Below are 22,597 nucleotides of genomic sequence, written 5' to 3'. Positions count from 1 at the left end.
TACAGTTTTGGGCATCTCAAAAGGTTTTCAGTAGAAAGAGAGTGGCCCAAATAATAGATAAAAGATTCATTCTTTTATTAGCAAACGTTTCGGCAACTTCTTTTGCCATCATCAGTGCAGTAAGTGAGGCTAAGATAAAAACGAGTCACTATATAGACGCTCGGACGTTTTAGAACGTTAAATACTATTGCTAATAAAAGAATGAATCTTTTATCTATTATTTGGGCCACTCTCTTTCTACTGAAGATAATGAACAGATCCGTGTTTAGTGTTCTCAAAAGGTTTTTATTTGAGACAAAAATGTAAAACTAAACACCAAATAGCCTTTCTGATTTAAGGGCTTGACGATGCCTAAGTAATCAAATACCCGTGACGAATGGCGCTAAATTGGGCAAACGAAACTGCTGATTAAGCAATCAATCTGCTGATTATATTCTACCTAGAGCGATGTTGTAATTTACAGACGTTATTTTGCCCACAAACAGTTATCTTAAATAGGTAGGCCTGCTGATAGATAAGGTGTAGTAACAGCAAACGACCCGCGTTTATAAAGGATGTTGATAAAAGTATTTTTATTGTGTTTTGTTTTAATTTTGTTAATTGGAAGACAAATTTAATTTGCAATCATTAAATTGGACACAACAGTGGATTAGGAATTTAGATGTTGGCGTTTCGAACCAATCTTTGAATTCTAGTTCCAAATGTTGCACTGAATATGTGATATTGGAAATCACCTTGACCCTTGCAAGATAAACGTCGACCTTAATTCCTGATCAGTAATAGCAGAAGACTCTAACAAAGCTATAGCAATGTAGGTCAGACAGTATTAAAAGATCCTAAAAGATATGCATATATATTTCGCCAGCAAAGGCATACTAACGATGTATATACTGACGATGCCTTTGCTGGCCATTCTGCTGCTAGTTCCAAATCTTTGGTTTCACGTTCAAATTAGTTGCTCAGCATCGAGAAAGGCTCTTGTGGAACCGATGCAATCTTTGCTCAGCAAATCTATTCAGGTGAGTCTGTCCAAAGTTATTGCAAATCAATTAAATTAAAATAACAGATTTGAAATTGTAACTGGCAAACAAAAGCGCCGTTAAATGTCAATTGGCAATTAGCTGTGTGCTACAGCTTACGTGAGTTTATGTTGACCACTTTACCAAGTTAAGTTATTATCTTTAGAAGGATAAAGAGCAAGGTTTCTTTACCATGGGTACGAAAATGATTAAAATTTTGTTATTTAACCGATTCTCGAAGAGGGTGCGAGAATTGATTTGGTGATTTGAAAAAGTGCAGCTAAAAAGGATTAGGAACCACCGGTATTGAGTAATTATAATAAAAAGCGGTTACTAAACGGGATATAAAAGTAAGCAAAACAATAATCTACCTATAATATTGTATTTCTAATCAAAAAAGTAATACGATATGTTTTCGATGTTTTTGCACCAGTTTTCTGATTTTAAAATGTAAGATTTCTGCCTTTAAAACTGTGAGTTTTCTGTTAGTCAACACAAAGCAACAAAGACTGATTTCCAGGCAACGTTAAATATGCGATTTGATGCAGGAAATCAACTGAGTACAGTACATAACATTTTTAACGTTTTAAGAGCGGTTTTACGAAAACCCTGACGTTCATTACAAAGGTAAATATTTATTTTGCGCTGCATTCCCACAGTGCATACAACCTGTCCTTGCATAACGGCTCTAAACTAACAGAAAACCGTCTCAGTCAAATATTAACTCCGTGCATGCCACTACCCTGGTTTGCACAAAACACCTCGCTTTCATACAAGTAGATTTCGTTCTGCCATTGGACGTTGTAGATTTGGGAAATTTCAAGTAATTCGAGATGCAACTTCAAATCGCTGTTTTGGCAGGTATTTGCACTGAAATTAGCTACGTACAGATGATTTGTGTAAAGCTGTTCGTCAAAATTGTGGCCAAGTTTATCGTTTTAGCTGAATTAAAAGAGTTTTCAATTTCGTAGTTATTCAATATGTAGTCCTAGTATTACTTTTAAAGTCTAACACGTTTTAATACACGAAATAGTGCGATGTGTTTTAGGAGATAGGTAAGCCTGTGTGTGCGTGTTTGTGTGTATAGAAGGGACTTGTTTAAAGATACTTTAAACATTGATTAACTGCTGTTGTGGTGTACCGTACCTTAACATTGTTCTTAATTCACAAGGAGTTAATGACTGCTCGATTAGCGTTTTAACAACACAATGTAAAAGTAAGGACAGCACTATGTCAATTAACTTTCATATATAATATCACCAGTCTATAGTACTCCGTTAAATGTTTATTCTAATCTCCTATAATAAAATCAAAAATTTGGCATTTGTAGACTAGTTCCTGCTAGAAAAAAATCTGATAGATAAATTTCTCCGAATGATTTATTATAATCTACTCTGATGAAGGAGCTTTTACTTTTTAAATACACATTCGGGCAGGGCTTCGCATTATGCGTCGAGTATCGCCATCGTTTAGCTGACAACTAACGGTTTATTTATTTATTTATTTATGTTAGCTTGCGTTGGCTTGGCGTTCGCAAGTCACCCAAAGTTTCTATGGAATGAGGAAGACCACCGACCTCAAATATCTGACGCAAAACGTCATATCCGGGCTGCTGACGATGGCGTTCGAGAATGCAACGACCCTAACGTAATTTCTGTTAAAAAAAAAAAAACCTAACGATTTTGTATCCACTATTAATTGTATTACTTTTCGTGCTTAACTTTGTTGACTAACTGGTGGAGTATCTGTATTTGGTTTAAAAATCACACTTAACTTTGCAATTGCTTGTTCTCAAGTCTTTTGACCAAAATTACTTGACTTGACTTAATTGTTTCTGACAAATGACTTAAATTGGACTTTAAACCATTGTATCAAACAACTAATTACTAAAGGTTACATTAGGTGTTCTTCATTAAAATGCATCTCAATTTATGCACGGAAAACAATTTGATTGCTGTACATTGCGTTTTTGTTGTTTTTAGTTGAATTATTGTTACTAATCGAAAGAGTTCGCCAAATTCAAAAGACTTTACTTAAAGTTGAATTGATTTCATACTGACTTGACCTGGACTTGACTTGTGCAACTGATACCTTGTACTGGGACTTGACTTGTTATTTTCGCAAAATACTTTTCTTGGACTAAAGGTGCTTGTACCTGACTTGACTTTGACAACTGTTATTTTTTAAAAGACTTGACATGAGTATTAGTTATTCCACAAATGACCTGACTGCGTCTTAAGTCAGTTTAAAATGACTTGTTTACAATGCTGCTTACACATGTTTTTTTGTTTTCGGCAAAGCAGAACATCTTTTTGCCACCAACGGCTACTAACACCACACAGCGTTTGGCGGATCTTCGGACTCAGATGAACCAGAAAAATTATTCCGGCTACATCGTTCCTCCCAGCGATTCACACTTGGTAAATGCTGGTTTTGTTCGTCTGTAAAAGTTGCTATTTAGACGTTGTACTACAGCAGTGTTTCTCAATTCCTGGGTGGCGACTCAAAACTGGGTCGCAATTAGATTTGCTTGGGTCGCCGACTGCAGTAGTTTTATATGGTTTGATTTATTGAGATGTTTGGTTTATTATAATGGTTAGATTTGTGAGATTGGTTGTGAGCAAGATGGCTGCAAAATTTGAGAAAATTGTGTAAGTCATACCAAAACATGATGGATCATATTAGCTTAAAAAAAATACATATAAATATATATATATATATATAATATCCGGTGCCATTCGACACTCGTCTGGGATGTTTACCGTTGTGCGATACAATACACCAATGCAGGCATTTTTTACTAGCTAATTTATCAGAAATAGTAATTTACCAACAGAAAGTAATAACTTATTTTCCATTTGAACTGTGCTCCTAAATCCAAAGCTAATTTGGACTCAAAAATCTGAAGAATTTTTTTTAAACTTTTACAAATATTAACTATATGCTAGTAGTGTCCTAATTTCGTATTACTGTCAAATAGTATGTATCAGTATCGCAATTAAATTCAAGTATTGGACGTCCCTAACCCTGTAAGGGTTGGTTGTTAAGCAGGGGTGGGCATAAATATGGCCAGATGCGGCCCGCCAATGGAAATCATGTGACACGCGACCAGTTAACAAACTGGGCACGAGGCCATTCCTCATATTTTTTAGTTTTTTTAACTTAGTAAAAGCAAAAATTTTCGGCGCTTTGTGCAAATCCTGGTCCTGCATAACATGTAGTTGGACCCCTTTCTAACTACAAAATAGCATACCCTGTTGTTATCCCTGATTAACAGTCGTTCCGGTTGTTATAATAAGATGCGTTATGTCTATCCGGTTAATTTTAACGGCCCACCTTTCTGAGTTTTGTTTTTGGCCCGCGACTAGAAAAAGTTGGCCACCCCTGTTGTTAAGGAATAACTTTCGACTGCCTAAACGTAACTTCCTACAATGGCATTTCATAAAACCGTTTCCAATAATTTTTGCTTTATTTTTTCTTCAGAGCGAGTACGTTTCCCCAAGTGACAAGAAACGAGCTTGGATAAGCGGCTTCACCGGATCTGCCGGTACAGCAGTCGTCACCTTGGACAAGGCCGCATTATGGACTGACGGCCGATATTTCCTGCAAGCAGAGCAGCAGCTCGATTGCAACTGGATACTCATGAGACAAAGTAAACGCACTCGTTGGATGTTTATTGAAAAGTAAAAATACGTTGTGCTTTTTGTGAACGCCGAAGAACCGGAATATCCGTTATTCGGCACCAAACTCTTTATATACTGGTGTAAATCCTAAAGGATGAAACTAACACATCCAACCTAACATTAAACAAAAAAACGAACTGTTTGCTATTTATGAGGTTACTTTTATATGACGTTACGTTTTATGCAAAATTGTGAAGTTATGTTCTGACGTAACTTTGTGTGTCATCTCTGACAAAAAGTGCCTTGCTCCGAAACCAAAATCCTACATCCGCGTCTTATTGCATGTTACATATTTTACCCGAAACCCTGTTGTTTGAAATATTTAAAGAAATATTTAAATGTATATGATGGACAAAAGCCGAAAATCCGATAAACCGGATTATTAAGCAAAAATATAATTGACGCTTTCGTCCATACAGCTTGGTGAAAAAATGTCCGCTCCTCCGCATAAAATTGGTGAAGTGATTCTCTTTAAACTCTACCAGTCTTTATTGAACAAAAAGTACTTGCGTAAACACGGTGCCTTACCATAATCCCGGTGCTTTCTGTGCTTTCATTCAAACAAACTTCAATTCAAGATTTTTACAAACAGCGTTGGGGAGTTTTAAACGTGTTTTCACGCTGGGGTCGAATCGGGCTAAACAAAGTTTTAGGACGAGTCAGGCGGCTGTGTTAAAATTGTACGGCCGAGTCAAATAGATATGAAATACAAGGAGCAGATTGTGATGGAACTAAAATGATTTTAACCTATAAAGATTTCATATTTCAGAATATCCCTATTAAAGTACAGCAAACGACGTCAATTATTTTTTTTCAAAAACAAGCAATTAAGTTTAAATTAATCAAACAAAATATGGCCTCGGCTATAAGGCCACCAAATGTTATTTCAGCTTTTTGCGTAAATAACGGGTCTTTGTAAAACCTATAGCTTTTTTCATTGATTTCCAGGCGAGATGGGTGTTCCAAGCATTGAGGAATGGTTGATAGATGAGCTTGGAGATAATGAAGTGGTTGCGGCCAACCCTTTCCTGTACTCCATAGGTGAGAATCAAGTGTATAGTTTAGTAGGGCTATAGTTTTCAAGACTTAAGCTGTTTAGTGTCGTTGCTATGTTTTACGTGTAAACCTATTTCATTCCTGCGTGCATTCGGAGCAATCTGTCGGAATATTAATGTTAACAAGTTTAATCCGCTTTCTGTTTATTTAGGACTATTAATCAGGGATGTCCGATAGTATCGGCTCGAGCAGATACCCGATGCCAAGTGGTAGGAGCGGTACTCGTCCGATACTAGGGTTGTAAATGTACGAAAAATACAATTTTTTTTCAAATGAAACATCAAAAGGCGCAAATCTGGTGAGAATGAAGAATTTGACGATTCTAGGATACACGTAGCACTCTACTAACCACGGATCTTCTATTCGGCAGTATTTTAGTGCATTTGTCACGAATTAGTTTAAAAACATTGGATAAAAATTGCTTAGTGTCCTGATATTTAAATAAAAAGTAAGCTAATTCCACTTAAACGTTTCAAATAAGGCTATACATGTATTTATTAAGGAACCGTTAATTTTAAACCTAAAAACTATTGTATTTCGCAACCGAATAGCGGTTTTTATGTTGATGTGGTCCAATTTAAAACCTTTCTAACGAAAAAGCAAATTTTGGATTAATACCCTGAACATTTTTTATTATTACACAATGTTTATATTTTTTTCTTATTTGACAATATTAATGACGTCATTTGGCATCGGACTCGGTAATTTTTGACTGAAACTAGTTTCATCGCAGATGCGTGGCAAAATATGGAAAGTACCTTGACCGAAAGTAACCTCGTGATGTCACAATCAATTCTACGCAAACCTTTTAAATAAGGCTATAAATGTACATATCAAGGCACAATAAATTTTTACACCTAAAACAATTTCATTTCGCAACCGATGTAGCGGTTTTTCGGTTGATGTGGTTCAATTTAAAAGCTTTCTAACGAAAGGGCAAATTTTGGATTAATACCCTGAACATTTTTTTAAAATTACACAATGTTTATAATTCACTTCTTATTTGACGATACTAATGACGTCATTTGCTATCGGACGCGATATTTTTTAAATAAAACTATAAAGTTTCATCAAACTTTACGCAAACGTTTTAAATAAGGATATACATGTACATATCAAGGCACCGTCAATTTTTACAAACTAAAATCTATTTTATTTCGGAAACGATTCAGCCGTTTTTTTGTTGATGTAGTTCCGTAATCTAGTTTCATCGCAGATGCTTGGCAAAATATGGAAAGTATCGTGACCGAAGGTAACCTCGTGATGTCACAATCGATTCCGGACCTCATCGACCTCATCTGGAGCGATCGACCGCCACCTAGCGGAACTGAAGTGATTGTTTTTCCAGAGACCTTCGCCGGAAAAAAATGGACTGTGAGTGGAAAAAAACTGGATCGATTTGAAATTTTATTCCGATACCGATTTTCGATATTTTGGGTAAAAAGTATCGGGATCCGATTTGATACCAAATCTTTTGAAAGCTAAGCTCTAACAAGCAAAATATATTAAATTCGGGTTGCAATTCAATTTATATTTAGCGTTAATGTTGTTGCATGCCAGTGTTTTTTTTAAGGTGTTTAGGATTTCTCCAGCGGTTTCCCAAATTTTGGACTTGCAACTTTTTGGTATTTAAATGAAACACTTGCGGTCTCTTAAAACTACTTAGCGGTCACCCAAACCAAACCTTAAAAAAACCCTGGTTGCATCCAGTGCTCCAGCTTTTATCTGCTATATTTTTTTGTTAATAAACTTTGCTTTTTTTCAATCCAGTACTGTTATTATTGCAAATCGTGACTGAAATTCTCATATTAATTTGATTATGGTAATTCGAGTAAAAATACCAAAGCCATTATATTCGATAAAACCAACATTTGGCTGTTATTATGGCATGAGGTACCGCCGAAATGCTTGTAAACAGCGAAATGTCGATTTTTTTAATAAAATGGCATTAGTATTATTATTAAAATTATTCAAAAAGACGTGTAGTGTGTTCTAAAATTGGGTTTTGGATCTTCACCGATTCCACCCTACTATTTGATGCTTACTAGCATGGGGTGTAGGCTTTGATAAGGTATTACCGGGTATTGCTAATTATACGTTCGACCGTGTACAGTTATAAATTTAAACTAGAGTAAACAATAGTTCAAAACCTAATAGAAAATTTAAACAATAGTTCAAAACCTAATAGAAAATTTAAACAATAGTTCAAAACCTTATAGAAAATTTAAACAATAGTTCAAAACCTAATAGAAAAAAAGTGTTTTTTGTCATTAAAGCGCGTATACCACTTTTGTTACGAAACATGAACATTTCATTTTCAGTCAACCTGTATTTTCGCAGGAGAAACTTTCGGATACACGTGCCATAATGGAGGACAACAATGTTGACTATCTTCTGCTGACCGTTTTGGACGAAATTGCTTGTAAGTTGTTGGCATTAATAACAGCAAAAAGGCTATGATTTTCAGAGCCTTAAACATATATTTAAATATATTGGGAACACAACTTATTTCTTCATGAGCAACGATAAAACGCATAGAAAACTATTGTGAAATATTCAACTTGCATAACTAGCATTACCATAGGGTATACAGTATGAAAGTTAATGACGACTAAGGTACGACTAAGGTCTTTATCAGAAGGCAGTCATAGTTACCAACACTCATAATCAATAAAAAATAAACACAAACCTTAAACTGTTAAAAATATCGACGGGCAGAAATAAAAAACTACAAAATTGCAGCCGAAACAAAAGCCTAGCCAATTCTCAAGTGGTCTTGAAATGCAGACAAAAACGCGAAATGTGGTATAGAAAACTGTCCGCACTTTTCGCTATCAGGTTGCATAAATTGACCAGGCACTTTTCGCTATCAGGTTGCATAAATTGACCCGTTGCGTTACAGGTCCCGTTTCCATATAACCAAACATAGCTCGTTTTAAGCAAAGTCACGTCTTAAATGAAGGACACGAAGGAGACACGTTTCTTCTCGAGGCAAACCGCGCCACTAAGAGAAGTCTAAAACAGTATTTCTGAACCTTTTTATCGCGTACCCTATGAACTTTCATGGAATTTTGTCGTACCCCCTGTCTACGATGGTCGACGAAAGTGAATCTAATTTCAATTTCAGAAATTAAACTCAGTGTATTTTTTTTTACGTGAATTTTTTTTTACGTCGAACGCTTGCATTAAAAAAAGTCTTGTTAGTTCAACAATCAGTCAATTTACTAATGTTTTTTTGTTGTTGCTTTTCGTAAATTAGGCATTCTTCACAAATATGCCTAAACAGCGCATAATTTTACACTGCATCTCGTACCCCCTGCTTTAGTGTTTCGTACCACTAAGGGGTACACGTACCCCTGGTTAAGAACCCCTGGCCTAAAAGGTTAACACGACGGACACTGTTAAAAAAATGTCAAGTAGCCACCAAAAGCTATGGTACTCTGTTAAGGATGTATAATATTCGTGAACTGCAAAAAATGCTAGCCTATAACTTAGTGGTTGTTTACAATTCTTCTTTACCGTTTGAAGGGTTTTTCAACTTGCGAGGCAACGACGTCCCAAACACGCCCGTGTTTACATCGTACGCGATTATTTCGAGGAGTGACGAGATTTACTTGTTCGCCAACATCGACTTCTTCCAATATCCAGAAATGACAGACCACTTGAACCCTACAGGTTGGAAAGTATAAAACTATTGCACAAATAAGTATAGAATGATAAAGGTTTTAGGTACCCTCATGAATGTTTCCCTTATTTCTTTTCAATTTTTAAAGTAAATCTAAATAACCTCTTTATATACATAGAAATAGTGATTTGAACAATGTTTTTTTAATTTGGTTGGCGGTAGATTGAAATCTGTTTAACTTACCACTGATCGAGTTAATTATTCGACTGTGATTGATATAGTAAATTCTATTTTTTTATGCGTACCGGTATATGTAAAATTTTATTTAAATTATTACTTACGGGTGAAAGGTTAGAGGCGTCTCCTAAAAAAGGATTCACCACGCGGCAGTGTTGTAAACCTTCTCATTTTGAAATACCTTTAAAGTCCCGTTCAAGTCATATGTAAAACATCTTTAGTCTAAGTTAAGTCTTTTTAGATAAATAACTAGTCCCAGTGAATTCATAATTAAAGTAAGTCGACTCCAAGTCAAGTACTTGTACAAAAAATAACTTGAAACTCGTCCGGTTGTTATGAGTAATAATTCAAATAAAAATAACAAAAAACAACTTGCACAACAACCAAGCAAGTTGTTTTACGTACAAAATTTGAGATAAATAATCAAAGAAAAAAAAAAGCCCAATGAAAACACTTTTTTTCAACCAAATCATTTCGCCCAGAAGACTTAAGTCAAAATACTTAGGTCGACTCATTGACTTAAGTCATTGCAACACTGTTACGCGCAAAAAAAGGAACCGGGTTTTTAAATAAGTTTTTTGCACTTTTAAAAAACTTTACCTGTTCAAAACACACTTTCTTAGGTTGTGAAGCGGCATCAACGTGCGTCATGGTTCAGCCGTACAATGAAGCCAGGCCAACTTTGCTTAATCTAGCAACCAATTCCACCGACCGCTTTTGGTTACCGGGGACTGGCACCAACTACGGAATGTACAGCGCTGTCGACACGGTTTGTACAACGGCAGGGGGTCTGTCAAAATTAATTTCTATAGATGGAGTAAGAATATCATGGCCCATACAGAAGTAGACATCATTTTGAACGTTTTAAATATACTTGGCTACATCCAGTGCTCCAGTTTTTAAGCTACTATAATTTCGTTGATCAATTTTTCTTTTAATGGTAGTGCATTCATTGAATCATAAATCGTTGCTAGAAGTATCATATGAATTAAAAGGGAACTAGTTTTTATGAAAAGTTTAAAATGCCACCTATACTTCTGTATTGGCTTTGATATTCTTAAAGATTTTTATGGAGTTAACTATTTTCGTTGGGTCGTTAAATAACACCCTTACAAATGTCATATGATCGGTTAATAAAAACTATAAGTAAATGCCATAATTAAGCCATGTTAATGGATTACCTTAGCCAAAGAATCAAGTGGCATGTGTGGCTATACATAACAGTGTTGTAATGACTTAACACCTTTCTATTTAATTGTTTGTTTATAAATAACTTGACTTGGACTTAAGCCAATTTAGCAAATTGATTTTTAATTTAATACAACTTTTGTTAAATTGGGGTATTGACAATAGTTTGTTTTCGCGAAAAACACGTTTGATTTCTTGTTCTTATGTTTTGATGGTTGCTACGTTAAATAATGCTAGATTTTATCATTTTTTTATTTATTGTAAAGCATTTCATTTTGTTGTTATAACTTGAGAAGGAGATGTCTTGCTATATATAGCAATGACATATATGGACTGAAACATGACTTGGCTATACGTAAAGCCTTGGACTTTGACTCGCTTTGTTATTTGCTGTTAATTTAGACCAGGGTTTCTTAAACTTTTTTTACCGCGAGCCCCAAAAAATTTTTTGACTTCGCATGGACCACGGTAGGCAAAAAAATCAAGAATGACGTCATAAATTTACGTGACAATACAAATAGTCTTCAGAAATCTGCTGATTTCGCTCCAAAAATGTGAAAGTGAGATGGGGTCTTAATGCTTTCTGTGCAAAACCGTTTTATTTTTAACTAAACGTTTTCTTAGATAAATTTATTACTTCTTAAATATACACTATTATTTTAATTTGGTTTTCATGGACCCCCTAAAACTAGTTCACGGACCCCCAAGGGGTCCATGGACCCCAGTTTAAGAACCACTGATTTAGACTTAAGTCATGTCGCAATGACTTGCTTACAACGCTGCAACCTAATAGCACAAAATAGTATAAATTACGATGTTATTACTAACCTTTGTTTTAAGGAACTCCAATTTTCTATTGAATCTCCGATAAAAGTCACCAAAGCCGTTAAAAACCCAACAGAAGTTGCCGCGATGAAGCAAGCTCACGTGAGTGTGTCAGTCAATAATAACGCAACCAATTAACCTGACAAATGTTCGTGAAACATTTAAATGTAATTAGCTAATATGCTTTTCTGATGTTGTACATAATTGCAATACCTTGTGCGTAATTATTTTTGCGGTTCTACGTTTTATATTGTTGCTTTATAAAAACCAATTATTGTCAGTTGTTTCCTAATTTTAAACTAAAATTTTGCTATAATCCATTTCACATTAGTCTCACTGCAGAAAGACTGCCCCTCACTTGGACCAGGGGTTACCAAACTACGGCCCGCGGCACATTTTCTTGATAAAGAATTCCTGTTGAAATAATGGCGGATGCAAGTCAAAACTAAATTTTAATGAAATTTTAAACTGAATGGCAATTTATTTGAGCTTACTATTGCCTTTGTTGTTGTATTTCTTTCGTTTAACTATAAGCAAGTTTAGAAAGTTCGAAACAATTTTTTTTTATCCGGCTCGCGATCATCACGACTTACAATCATTCGGCGTTCGTCCTGTTTTAAAAAACGAATGGTCACCCCTGACTTAGATGAAGGCCTTATAGTATCTACGATCACTAACCTTGCGGTGAACTTTTAATACAGTAGAGCAGTGCTTCTTAAACTTTTTTTGTTTTGTTCACCCTTAGCATCTATCTCCAGATTTCATTCACCCTTGTCTCATAAAAAACTTAGAATTGATTTTGTTTTTGGAAATTCTCACTCGTTCACTGAACAGGTTGAACACCCGGAATATCTGCCTTGCTCGCAAACTATCATCCATTTCTGACGGTTCACCCTTATACACCCCTTTTGTTTGGTTCACACCTGCAAAAATTTTATTCACCCTGGGGTGAACATCTGATTAAGAAACACTGCAGTAGAGCACAAAACCTGCCCAAAACTGTCAGTCTTTGATTTTTGATGCAGATATACGACGCCGTGGCGCTTTGCGAGTATCTAATGTGGCTGGAAGTGAACGTTCCCCTCGGAAAAGTGGACGAGCTTTCCGGCGAAGACAAGTTGAAAGAATTGCGATTCGCCCAACCTGCCAACAAGGGACTCAGCTTCGGTGCTATTTCGGCCAGCGGCCCCAACGCAGCCGTCATTCACTATGGGTAAAACACTTGCTGGTATATGCTTTGCGAATCGTTACCTGAAACTGAACAACCACGGCGCATTTTTTGCTTTTTCAATGTACAGCAGGGGTCAACAGTGTTGTAATGACTTTAGTCAATGACGTGCACTTAAGTCACTGTTTTCGTAAAGCAAGTCAATTCCAGGTCAAGTCCTTTTTATAAAAATTATGCTTTAAACTTTTAAAATTGGTCAACTAACTCTATTACGAACAATACGGTACCTCAACTAGAAAATAACAAAAGAGCAACATATAGCAAGCAGATTGTTTTATGTAGAAAAATTAAGATATCTCACCCAATTTCATAAAAAAGCCTAATAAAAACACTTCATTTTAACCAAAGTCATTTGTCCCAAAAACCCAAGTCTTTGTCAAGTCATTTGTTCAAAAAACTTAAGTCCAGTCAGTTCATTTTTCCAAAAGACTTAAGTAAAGTCAAGTCATTTTTATTAAATTACTTAGGTCAAGTCAAATCCTTTGAAAACTCGGACTTAAGTCAACTTATTTAAGTCTTTAGAACACTGTTTAACACACCGTGCACACACACAACACAAGTAGCTATATGTAAATGGCAGTGGCTGGGTTGTTATAACCCAGTGGTCGGCAACTGCCGGTCCGCGAGGAGTTCGTTACCGGTCCGTAGCAAGGTTTCCAGATTAAAATTTTGATTGAAACCCAAATCGTACGTAAAATCCGAAAAAAAGGCTAGGAAAAGTAAAAAACGATTGAAAGTATTTTTTTATCCGAATCACATTAACTTTCGTTTAAATATAGCCTACTCCATGGTTAATTGGTTTCCTTTACTGAGCATTTGTTGTTTTTTGGGCCAGGTCCGCGACAAAATTTTAGTTTTAAACCGGTCCGCAGTGTAAAAAAGGTTGCCGACCCCTGTTCTAACCAATAAAAGTACCAGTTGTTTGTAATCAAACTAAATTGCCGCAAATCCCAGATCATCAGAAGAGACAAACCGAAACCTGACCACAACCGAGCCTTATCTTATCGATTCCGGTGGCCAATACTTCGAAGGAACAACAGACGTGACCAGAACGTTGCATTTCGGCCAACCCACCGACTTCCAAAGGGTGAGACAGTGTTTTTTTACAGAAGTAGAACAAGGTTGGACAATTTTAAAGTCCCTACGCAATATTAGTTGTAAAATTTAGTATAGTTTCTGCGTTATGTCCTGAGGTAGTTCTTATAATCCAAGTAAACTTGTACTTTCGATCCCATCACTAAACTTCCAAATGGGATAATATTTTATAGAATTAATCTATTGTTTGATTTTGGTTCATAGGTCGGCACATTGTGAGCCTCCATCTGTTTGCAAAATATCGGTTCGCGGCTAATTTTGATATTCATGTACCTCTTTTTTAAATTAAACAAATAATATGAAGAATTTAGATAAGTGTTTTCCGACCTGGGTCCCACGAAGGCGTCTGCGAGTGCACTAGAAATTAAGCAACAGTTCTTAAACGTACAAATTTTAGTTTTTTGATTTGTTTTTATTTTTATGACTAAAATATTTTATTCACAAATTCAAATAGTGAAGTTATGGAAACTTATTGGTGATGGCCGATCTTAATTAACTTTAGATTCCGCAAGCTTGACATTGTTTTTAAATGGGCCCGAGACTCAAAACTAAAAAACGATTTGAAACCATTGACTAACTTTAAATCGTCACGCATGGATTGCTTTAACTGAAATATGAAGGGCATTTGAAACAATCTGAAACAGAACTAAATTTAAACCAACCGACTTAACCCGACTGGCTACAATTATTCATTTTTAACTACCGGAAGCCTTAGAAAAATATATCCAAAATAAGCAAATTAGTTGATCAAAATTCAAACAGGCAGGCTAAAGAAAAACAACTATATCACGCAGTGAGGTTCGAACTCACGACCTTGGTCATACAGGGACCGTTGACTCTACCAACTGACCTACACAGCAAGTCATGAACAAACCATGATGCCAATGCTTGCTCTATTATGTTATACTAGTACAAGCAACTTCTCATTGAATTTGTAGGAAACTTTCACGCGGGCCCTGCTTGGAATGATTGACGTTGAAAAGGCTATTTTCCCTTACACAAAAGACGGTAACGACTTGGACATTATGGCTCGAAGATACTTGTACGATATCGGCCTGGAGTATCGTCATGGTACAGGACATGGGGTAGGACAGTACCTTTCTATCCACGAATGTAAGTTTTGTATAATTAGGTGTTATATCTGTTCTGATTTTGGTAACTAAGAACTGCAAAGACAACGATAATTCGCGTACATTTCATGAAGTCGATTGCATTTTCTTGTTATTTCGCAACATGTTCAAAACGCTTTGAAACGTTAAAAAAATCAGTGTTTCAAACAAGTCATTTGAAAATGCCTTGAGTTCCAGACAAGTCTTTTTGTTAAAAATAAGTAAATTCCCAGCCCAAGTGATTTTTAGAGCAAGTCGACTTCATTCAGGAATGTAAGTATATCAAAGCGAATTCACTGAAACATGAAATTTACTAGGATTTGTCTAAAACAGTTCACCAGATGTGTCAAAATTCGTTCCCGAACTTCTAAAAAGTTAGAAATTTTTATTCAAATTATTTCTTACTATGTTTGCAGCAATGACTTACTTAAGTCACTGTTTACAAAAGACTTGACTTGACGGAAGTCGTTTGGGCAAATTGAATTGACTTTACTTAAGTCGTTTGGATAAATGACTTAAGTTTGAATGATATGTTTTCTTGCTCCTTATTCAAAAACATTTGACTTGGACTTAAGTTATTTAAGAATGACTTTACTGTGACTTAAGTCTTTCAAAAAGACTTATTTACCACACTGGTCTGCAGGAAAATTCTAAATTATTGGCGTAAAATGGCAAATAAAATTTAAACTGGCTATTATGGCTAGTATGACTTGCGAGTTTCCTGCAATTTTGCACATTTAAAAGTAAAAACTTGCCATCCTTATACTTATAGCGTTTGAGGCCTAAACCATCAAACTTCTGTATTTTTTTTAGATCCTCCTGCTATCGGCAATGTCTATGGCGAAGGTTACCCGTTGCAGCCAGGAATGATTACTAGCGTTGGTGAGGCTACAACACAGATAAAAACAGGATAATTTCTTATTAATATTACCGCGTTAGTTGTTATTTTTGACTAAATTATATTTTTGATTTAGACCAGTACGGTTAGTACTTAACCGCCGGTCCGTGATAATTTTTTTCCGGTCCGCCAATTTTTTTTTTGTTTCTGCTGTTGGCAAACTATGTTTTTTGTCAACTTCACATGTCTAAATTCAAAAAAAATACTTTTCTTTTTTTGATGTTAAGTCATTCTTGCGTTGCCTCTCACACTGGGATTACGCAAAAATAATTGTTTTCTCTAATATCGTTTTCATACTAACTTTTTCGCAAGACCTAATAACGCTGCATAAACATTTTTTTCTTTGTTAGTGTTGTTTACATTTTACAAGCCCTGAATGTATCACTATCCTTCAAAACATAGATGTCCGGTACTTGATATTCTGTACCGATACACGATATTTGAAAATATATATCGCGATTCGATACCGAATGACGTTATTCTAAAAAGCCCAACCCTTTTTAAAGGTTATTAGGCCAAAAATTGCTTTAGGTTTAAGAACTTTAGTTACCTAGAGTTGTTAACCTAGCATGATTTTCCATAAATTTACCTTTCAAGTTTGAATCGCTGTATTGAAAGGTAAATCATGGCTAAAATGCATTTATTAATTTGGTATCGGATCGGCCCCGATACCATTCTAGTGTCAGGCGAGTTCCGATACTATCACTTGGGATCGGCTATCGAATCCAACCCAATATTATCAGTAGGGCGATTATTTTTTGACCTAAAAATAGGAAATTTTGACCTAAAAAATTAAAATTTTGACCTGAAAATAATTTATTTTGACAAAATTTTGACCTGTTAGAAATACATTGATTTAAATAACCTAGGCGACATTAATCACGCGTTTGTTTATACCGTATATTGCTCTATAATACGGTTAAAATGACTTTAACATATATCAAAACTTAATTTTTTTGATAGAATGAACGATAAATTTCAAAATAACTGAACGATCAATTTTAAAAAGCTGACTTTAGTTTTTTTTCTATTTTTTAAGTGCATTTTTATTCGATTTTGACTCGAAAAAATTTTGACAAATTTTGACCTAACGTGTAAATTTTGGCAAAATTTTGACTTGTTTTGACAAGTCAAAAAATAATCGCCCTAATTATCAGACATCCCTGCTTATGTATTAGCGTTTTTGGCGATTAGTCCTTTTTTAATAGTTACCCAAACATGACAGCAAAAAAGTGCAAGACGGTTTTATGAGTTCTATTTTGTTTCTTACAGAGCCCGGTTATTATCAGGATGGAGAGTTTGGGCTGAGACACGAAAACATGAATGTGGTGGTGAAAGCAACAACACCGGTAAAAGCTTTAATAAAACTTGGGCGAAACTTGAACTATTGAGTAACGAAAATGAATCTCTAAACATAAATTCGTTTTTTTGTTGTCAGTTTGTGCTTTCAATGTTATTTTGTTTTGCAGCATCAATTTGGAGGCTACGAATTTTACACTTTCGAAGCCCTAACTCTGGTTCCCTTTCAACGTAAAATGATCATGGAAGATTTAATGAACAACGCCCAGGTAAAACAGATTGTTTGTGTTATGCTATATGGACATTGTAATGTGTCAACCTATCTGACTTACAATTTTGGCTTTTTGTTTGAATTGCAAAACAAAATCTTATTATTATGCTTTACATTTCCCAAAACAAATTGCTATACCAGGGTTGCGGAGTTGGGACTTGGCGGAGTCGGTTTGTTTTGTTTGAATCCGATTCGGGATTCGAGTAAGACCATGTAAAACCACCAGAGTCCGACGTGCGCATGTGCAGTACCAAATTTTAAAACCGATAAGGCCGCAAACTTTATATTGTAAAGATGAAATAGCATATGGTTGAATATTTTCCAACCATGGATTGTGAGTGGATCAATTATGTGACACCCATAAAGAGTGAATTGCTGAATATCCACTTTAAATCATTTACGTAAATGAAAGAAATACTCATGCAGTAGAGAAGGAGCCACACCCGGGACTCGGGCGTCAGACTTGGGTTCATTTGTTAGGCCTAAGTCGAATTTGTGAGTCTCCTTCGGGTTATCTCGATCCGACCCCGCAGCCCTGGGTATACTCGTAAAAGGCAGATCAGTTTATTGCAGAATAAAAAGCTTGCAGAACTACAACAAACTAAAAAAATGGTTTTACCTGCTGTAAGTTCAAAACGATATAAATTGGTGATCGCACTCTCTGATTCTGTGTTTCATTCGGTTTTTAAACTTTGAGTTATATAGTTCTTCATTAGGTTCAACATTTTATCTTAAAAAAGGGACATACTATGGGTCACTATTTGTTTTTAACTAAAATTACCAAAGAATTTGTAATTATCGCCGCTCGTAATTGTAGTTTTTAGCCATCACCGCGAGTAGGACGTGACAATCTCAAATTTTTGCGTGCATATTCTGCAGTTGGAGCATTTAAACAGCTACCACCGGAGAGTGCTGGCTACAATCGGTGATGAAGCAGTCAAGCAAAACAAGCCAGAACTCAAGGAATGGTTGGAAGAAGCAACTCTGCCCATTCTAAGAAGCAGCGCATCCCTGGCCAAACCGAGCCTCGCTTTTGCCCTTGCAATTGCGATTGCAAACTGTCTAATGCATAGCTAATTGTTTAACACAGATGTTTTTATACATACAACTGACTTCACTCGTATAGGTAATGGATGTTGATAATGCACAATGATTTCAGTTACTGTTTTTCATTATTATCACCGAGTAATTTTTTTTTTTAATTTACTTTTTTAGGTATTTTTGAATAAATATTAAGTCAAGTCATTATTATAGCAAGTCAACTCCACGTCAAGTCGGTGTCATAAAAATTAGTAAAACTTGCTTGATTATGAAACTTACTATAAATCGCCTAATAGCTTAAATAAAACACCTCATTTCAACCAAAGTTATTGCTCCAGACGAATTCAGTCAAGTCAAATATTGTGTCTTCAAGACTTAACAAGCTAGTCAAGTCATTTTTCCCAAAAGAAGTTAGCCAAGTAAAGTTATTTAAAAGCAGTAACTTAAGTGCGATTCAGTCAAGTAAAGGCATTGAAAAATAGGGATAAAAAGGTTGGCAAAATTTTGCTACTCTTGTGTTAAAATTTGGGAAGCACTGCTGTAATGGTTAAAGCACACATACAAACTCAGTGAAGTGGCTTCCCAATCCTCACAAACCACAACAGTACAGCGCGACAATCAACGGTGTTTTGTGTTTATTCACGCGACAATGCGAAATCCTTTCGGGCGCGATTGTCAGCACTGCTAGTCACCGCGAGAAATTTACACCACGACGATGACTTCGGGCGACAGTGTGCCTTCCTGGAGGAATGTGTCGAAAGAGTTGCACAAGTCGGTATTGCAGCAATAGTAACAGGTCCTCACCTGTCGAGAAAAACGTCGGTATCATTTTTTGTGAAACCCTTAAAAGTAAAGTAGCCTAGTCATATGGTGATGGCCTATAACCGCATGGAAAACATTTTTATTTGTACGTGTCACAAACAAGACTTAAACCTTAAATTGAAGTGTAACAGTATCATTCATTTAAATTATTGATAATATAATGCGAAACTATGATTTTTGGTACGATTTATTAATTGTTAAACAAGCCGTAACCTATGATACATAAGGTGTGCTATATCAAGTTTACTGTTATTTCAAGCAGCACGGCAACATTTTAAAGCAAGGCGACCGCAGCTTACTTGACGTAAGGTTATTTAAAAAAACAAGAAACTATAGGCTTAACAATGGTAGCTGCTGACGTTTTTTAACATACAGAAAATATCTTAGTTAGAAGTATTTTGCGTTATCTTACGTAGTACAATCACTATAAGGGCGGTCCATAGTTTTTTGGTGATAACGAATCAAGCAAAAAGGCTCTTGCTTAGGCCGTGTAGCAAGCGATTATCACCTTCAGGGTTGCGGAGTCAAAGCCGGACCAGGATTGAACTCGGGGCTCGATATTACCAAATTTCGAAACAGATAGGGCAGCAAACTGTAAATTGTTTAAGAGCAAATGCTGGTAAATGTATTGCGACGGTATCAGTTGTTTGACAACCCCTATGATTGGATTGCTTAATATCCATGTTATTTTAGCTGAGAAAAAGGGCGCAATGCTGGCTGTATCGTCATAGCCGGACTCGGGACTCAATGAAATCGCACATTTAGCCGGAGTCGGACTCGCATAATTTTAGTCCGACTCCGCAGCCCTGGTCAGCATCAATGTTGCGTACTTACCCCCTTATCTTTTGCGTCTTGCGAGTAACAATCCCTCGCATTGCTCCCCATGTTGTTCTCGCACGCCAGCAGCTGCTTGCACTTGCGCTCCAGGTACAAGTTGTTGTTGTTGAGCGAAATTCGCGTCTCGCAAATCTTGGGCTGCGAAGAACAAATTCTCAAACGATCAACTATAGATGGTGTACGCTTGTATGGGTTTGGAGCCAATACCCGATGCCAACTGGTCGTAGCGGTACTCAATGGAGAGTTGTAAATAAGTCTCTTTTTTAAATGACTTAAGCCGCAGTCAAGTCATTTGCAGATAAAGGAAATTTTACTTATAGCAGACAGCAGAAGCGTAACATATAACGCGTAAACTGTTGGTTGGTAACGTTTACTAAAAATTCTTTAATAGGACCTAGTTAATTCATTTCTCCGAAAGACTTGAGTCAAGTGAAGTGATTCGGCTCGCAATTCTTCAAGTCAAGCAATTTAAAAACATTGTGCAAGTAAGTCGAGTTAGGTCATTAGAACACTGCTGGCCCGACAAGCCTACTATAGGCTGGAATAAATGCTAATCCAATACCAAATTATTACAGGAATATCTGATATAATTTCCAATCTCTTTCAGCGAATCAACTTATTACGGTATTCAGTATTACGGTATTCTCAAAAATTGGCCTAAAAACCTTGCAAACTTGCCCCTTCATCATTTGTTTTTTTATTAAACGTTATAGTTAAACCTACTTTAATACAAGCTTATAAAATTAATGTTTGTATATGGCCGTATTTTTTTAATCAGGTGGCACTGTATAAAGACAAATTGTATTTGATTCTCGACAAGCTTTCGCACAACCGTGCTTCATCAGGTCAAAGTATAAATGAAAACAATTAAAATGCACGTAAAAGCACAGGCGCAATTAAATGTGCTTTTACGTGCATTTTAATTGTTTTCATTTATACTTTGACCTGATGAAGCACGGTTGTGCGAAAGCTTGTCGAGAATCAAATACAATAAAATTAATGGTTACACTCACATCAGTCCCGGTAAATGCACAGTCCTCATTGGTGAAGTTTCCAACTCCATTGGTGGATGAACCAGCGAGGCATCTTGTAAGTGGGTCAGCTACAACCACCTCCTCGTCTAAATAGGTAATAAAGTAAGGCTCAAAATCGTCCCATGTTACTTTCAGTGTTGTAAACAACCAATTTTGAAATAACTTCCGTCTCAGTCAAGTCATTTGCAAATTAATTTAAGTTAAACTCAAGTCTTTTAGACGCAATTTAAGTAAAAAAAAGCCTAATGAAAGTAACTTTATCAACCCAAGTCATTTAGCCAAAATACTTAAGTCCAGTCAAGTCACTTTACCAAAACGACTTACGTCAAGTTAAGCCATTTAAAAACAGTGACTTTTGTGCACTTAATTAATTCATGTCATTACTGTTTGGTAAATTATGCTGGGCTTACGATTGTGATTCTTGTTTATTTAAAACTTTAATATTTTAGTGGCTTTTAGCAGGGGTCGGCAACCTTTTTTGCAATGCGGACCGGTTTAAAACTGAAATTTTGTCGCGGACCGGCCTTAATAACAACAAATGTTCAGTAAAGAGAGTTTATTACAACTTTTTTCAATGCGAACTTTAGACTTGCCGCAAAAAGATGCTCCCATCTACGAATTATTGAACTTAATGAAACAAAATATTATTTTTTATTTGGCAATCCTATTACGGACCGGTAACAAACCCCTAGCAGACCGGTACCGGTCCACGGACCGGCGACCACTGGCTTTTAGGACACTCACGTTTATCAGCTAAAAAGTTAATCGTATAGTTTTCCAACGCAGGCTATCTGCTTTAAAAAAAATTCAGTGCGACGTTATTTCTTAAACAGACCCCAAAAGTGTTATGCTGGTGAATCTTGCTTCTAAATTTGCTCATCGTCATTAACAAGTAAACACAGATTTCTATAGCCTACGCGTTTTATATGTAAGCCTTTTCGGATATGAGTCGATATTATTTGTGCTAGAACCTATTCACCATACGCCTAAACAAAACGACTTACCTTGGCCAAACACCAACACGGCTAATGCAAAGAACGTTAGACCAACGATGATTTTCATTTTTCAGCTTCCGTTGTATAAGTGATGCCTATTAAAAAATAACATTTGATTTGTATGAAAACCTCATTCATATAAGTCGCTATCCATGCACTTTTCACGTCGTTTGCTAGCCGTTCTATTTTGATTAAACAAAACATTCGAAGGTAGTCAGCATTTAACCCGCATAGTATTTTAATGTATGCTTTACTAACGCGCCGTCGGTATCTTTAAGCCCAGGGATCCTATTTTGAGTTAAATGTGAACGTAAACTACGATTTTAAACGGTTCT

The 22,597-nt window shown here is 36.0% G+C and overlaps 2 protein-coding genes across 2 annotated transcripts; one reads left to right on the top strand and one right to left on the bottom strand.

Annotated features, from left to right (window-relative positions):
• The first annotated feature begins 881 nt into the window (after nucleotides 1-881).
• On the top strand, nucleotides 882-18,610 carry LOC146140947 (xaa-Pro aminopeptidase 2-like). Its single transcript, XM_083392750.1, has 18 exons — nucleotides 882-1,019; nucleotides 2,068-2,074; nucleotides 2,533-2,666; nucleotides 3,323-3,439; nucleotides 4,503-4,671; nucleotides 5,651-5,743; nucleotides 6,975-7,132; nucleotides 8,099-8,180; nucleotides 9,287-9,433; nucleotides 10,244-10,389; nucleotides 11,649-11,735; nucleotides 12,659-12,846; nucleotides 13,816-13,948; nucleotides 14,895-15,069; nucleotides 15,879-15,947; nucleotides 17,236-17,312; nucleotides 17,433-17,531; nucleotides 18,413-18,610. The coding sequence occupies exons 1-18, from the start codon at nucleotides 882-884 to the stop codon at nucleotides 18,608-18,610; spliced, it is 2,217 nt and encodes a 738-aa protein (XP_083248876.1).
• Nucleotides 18,611-19,192: 582 nt separating this feature from the next.
• LOC146140946 (uncharacterized) lies at nucleotides 19,193-22,429 on the bottom strand. The gene is made up of 4 exons (XM_083391720.1): nucleotides 22,272-22,429; nucleotides 21,247-21,353; nucleotides 20,231-20,371; nucleotides 19,193-19,378 (listed from the first exon to the last, which is right to left on the bottom strand). The coding sequence occupies exons 1-4, from the start codon at nucleotides 22,327-22,329 to the stop codon at nucleotides 19,277-19,279; spliced, it is 408 nt and encodes a 135-aa protein (XP_083247846.1). The 5' UTR covers nucleotides 22,330-22,429; the 3' UTR covers nucleotides 19,193-19,276.
• Nucleotides 22,430-22,597: the final 168 nt, after the last annotated feature.

Source organism: Ascidiella aspersa, chromosome 6 (assembly GCF_963924565.1).
Source record: "Ascidiella aspersa chromosome 6, kaAscAspe10.2, whole genome shotgun sequence".
Lineage (NCBI taxonomy): Eukaryota > Metazoa > Chordata > Ascidiacea > Phlebobranchia > Ascidiidae > Ascidiella > Ascidiella aspersa.
This window is presented reverse-complemented; position numbering and strand designations above follow the sequence as displayed.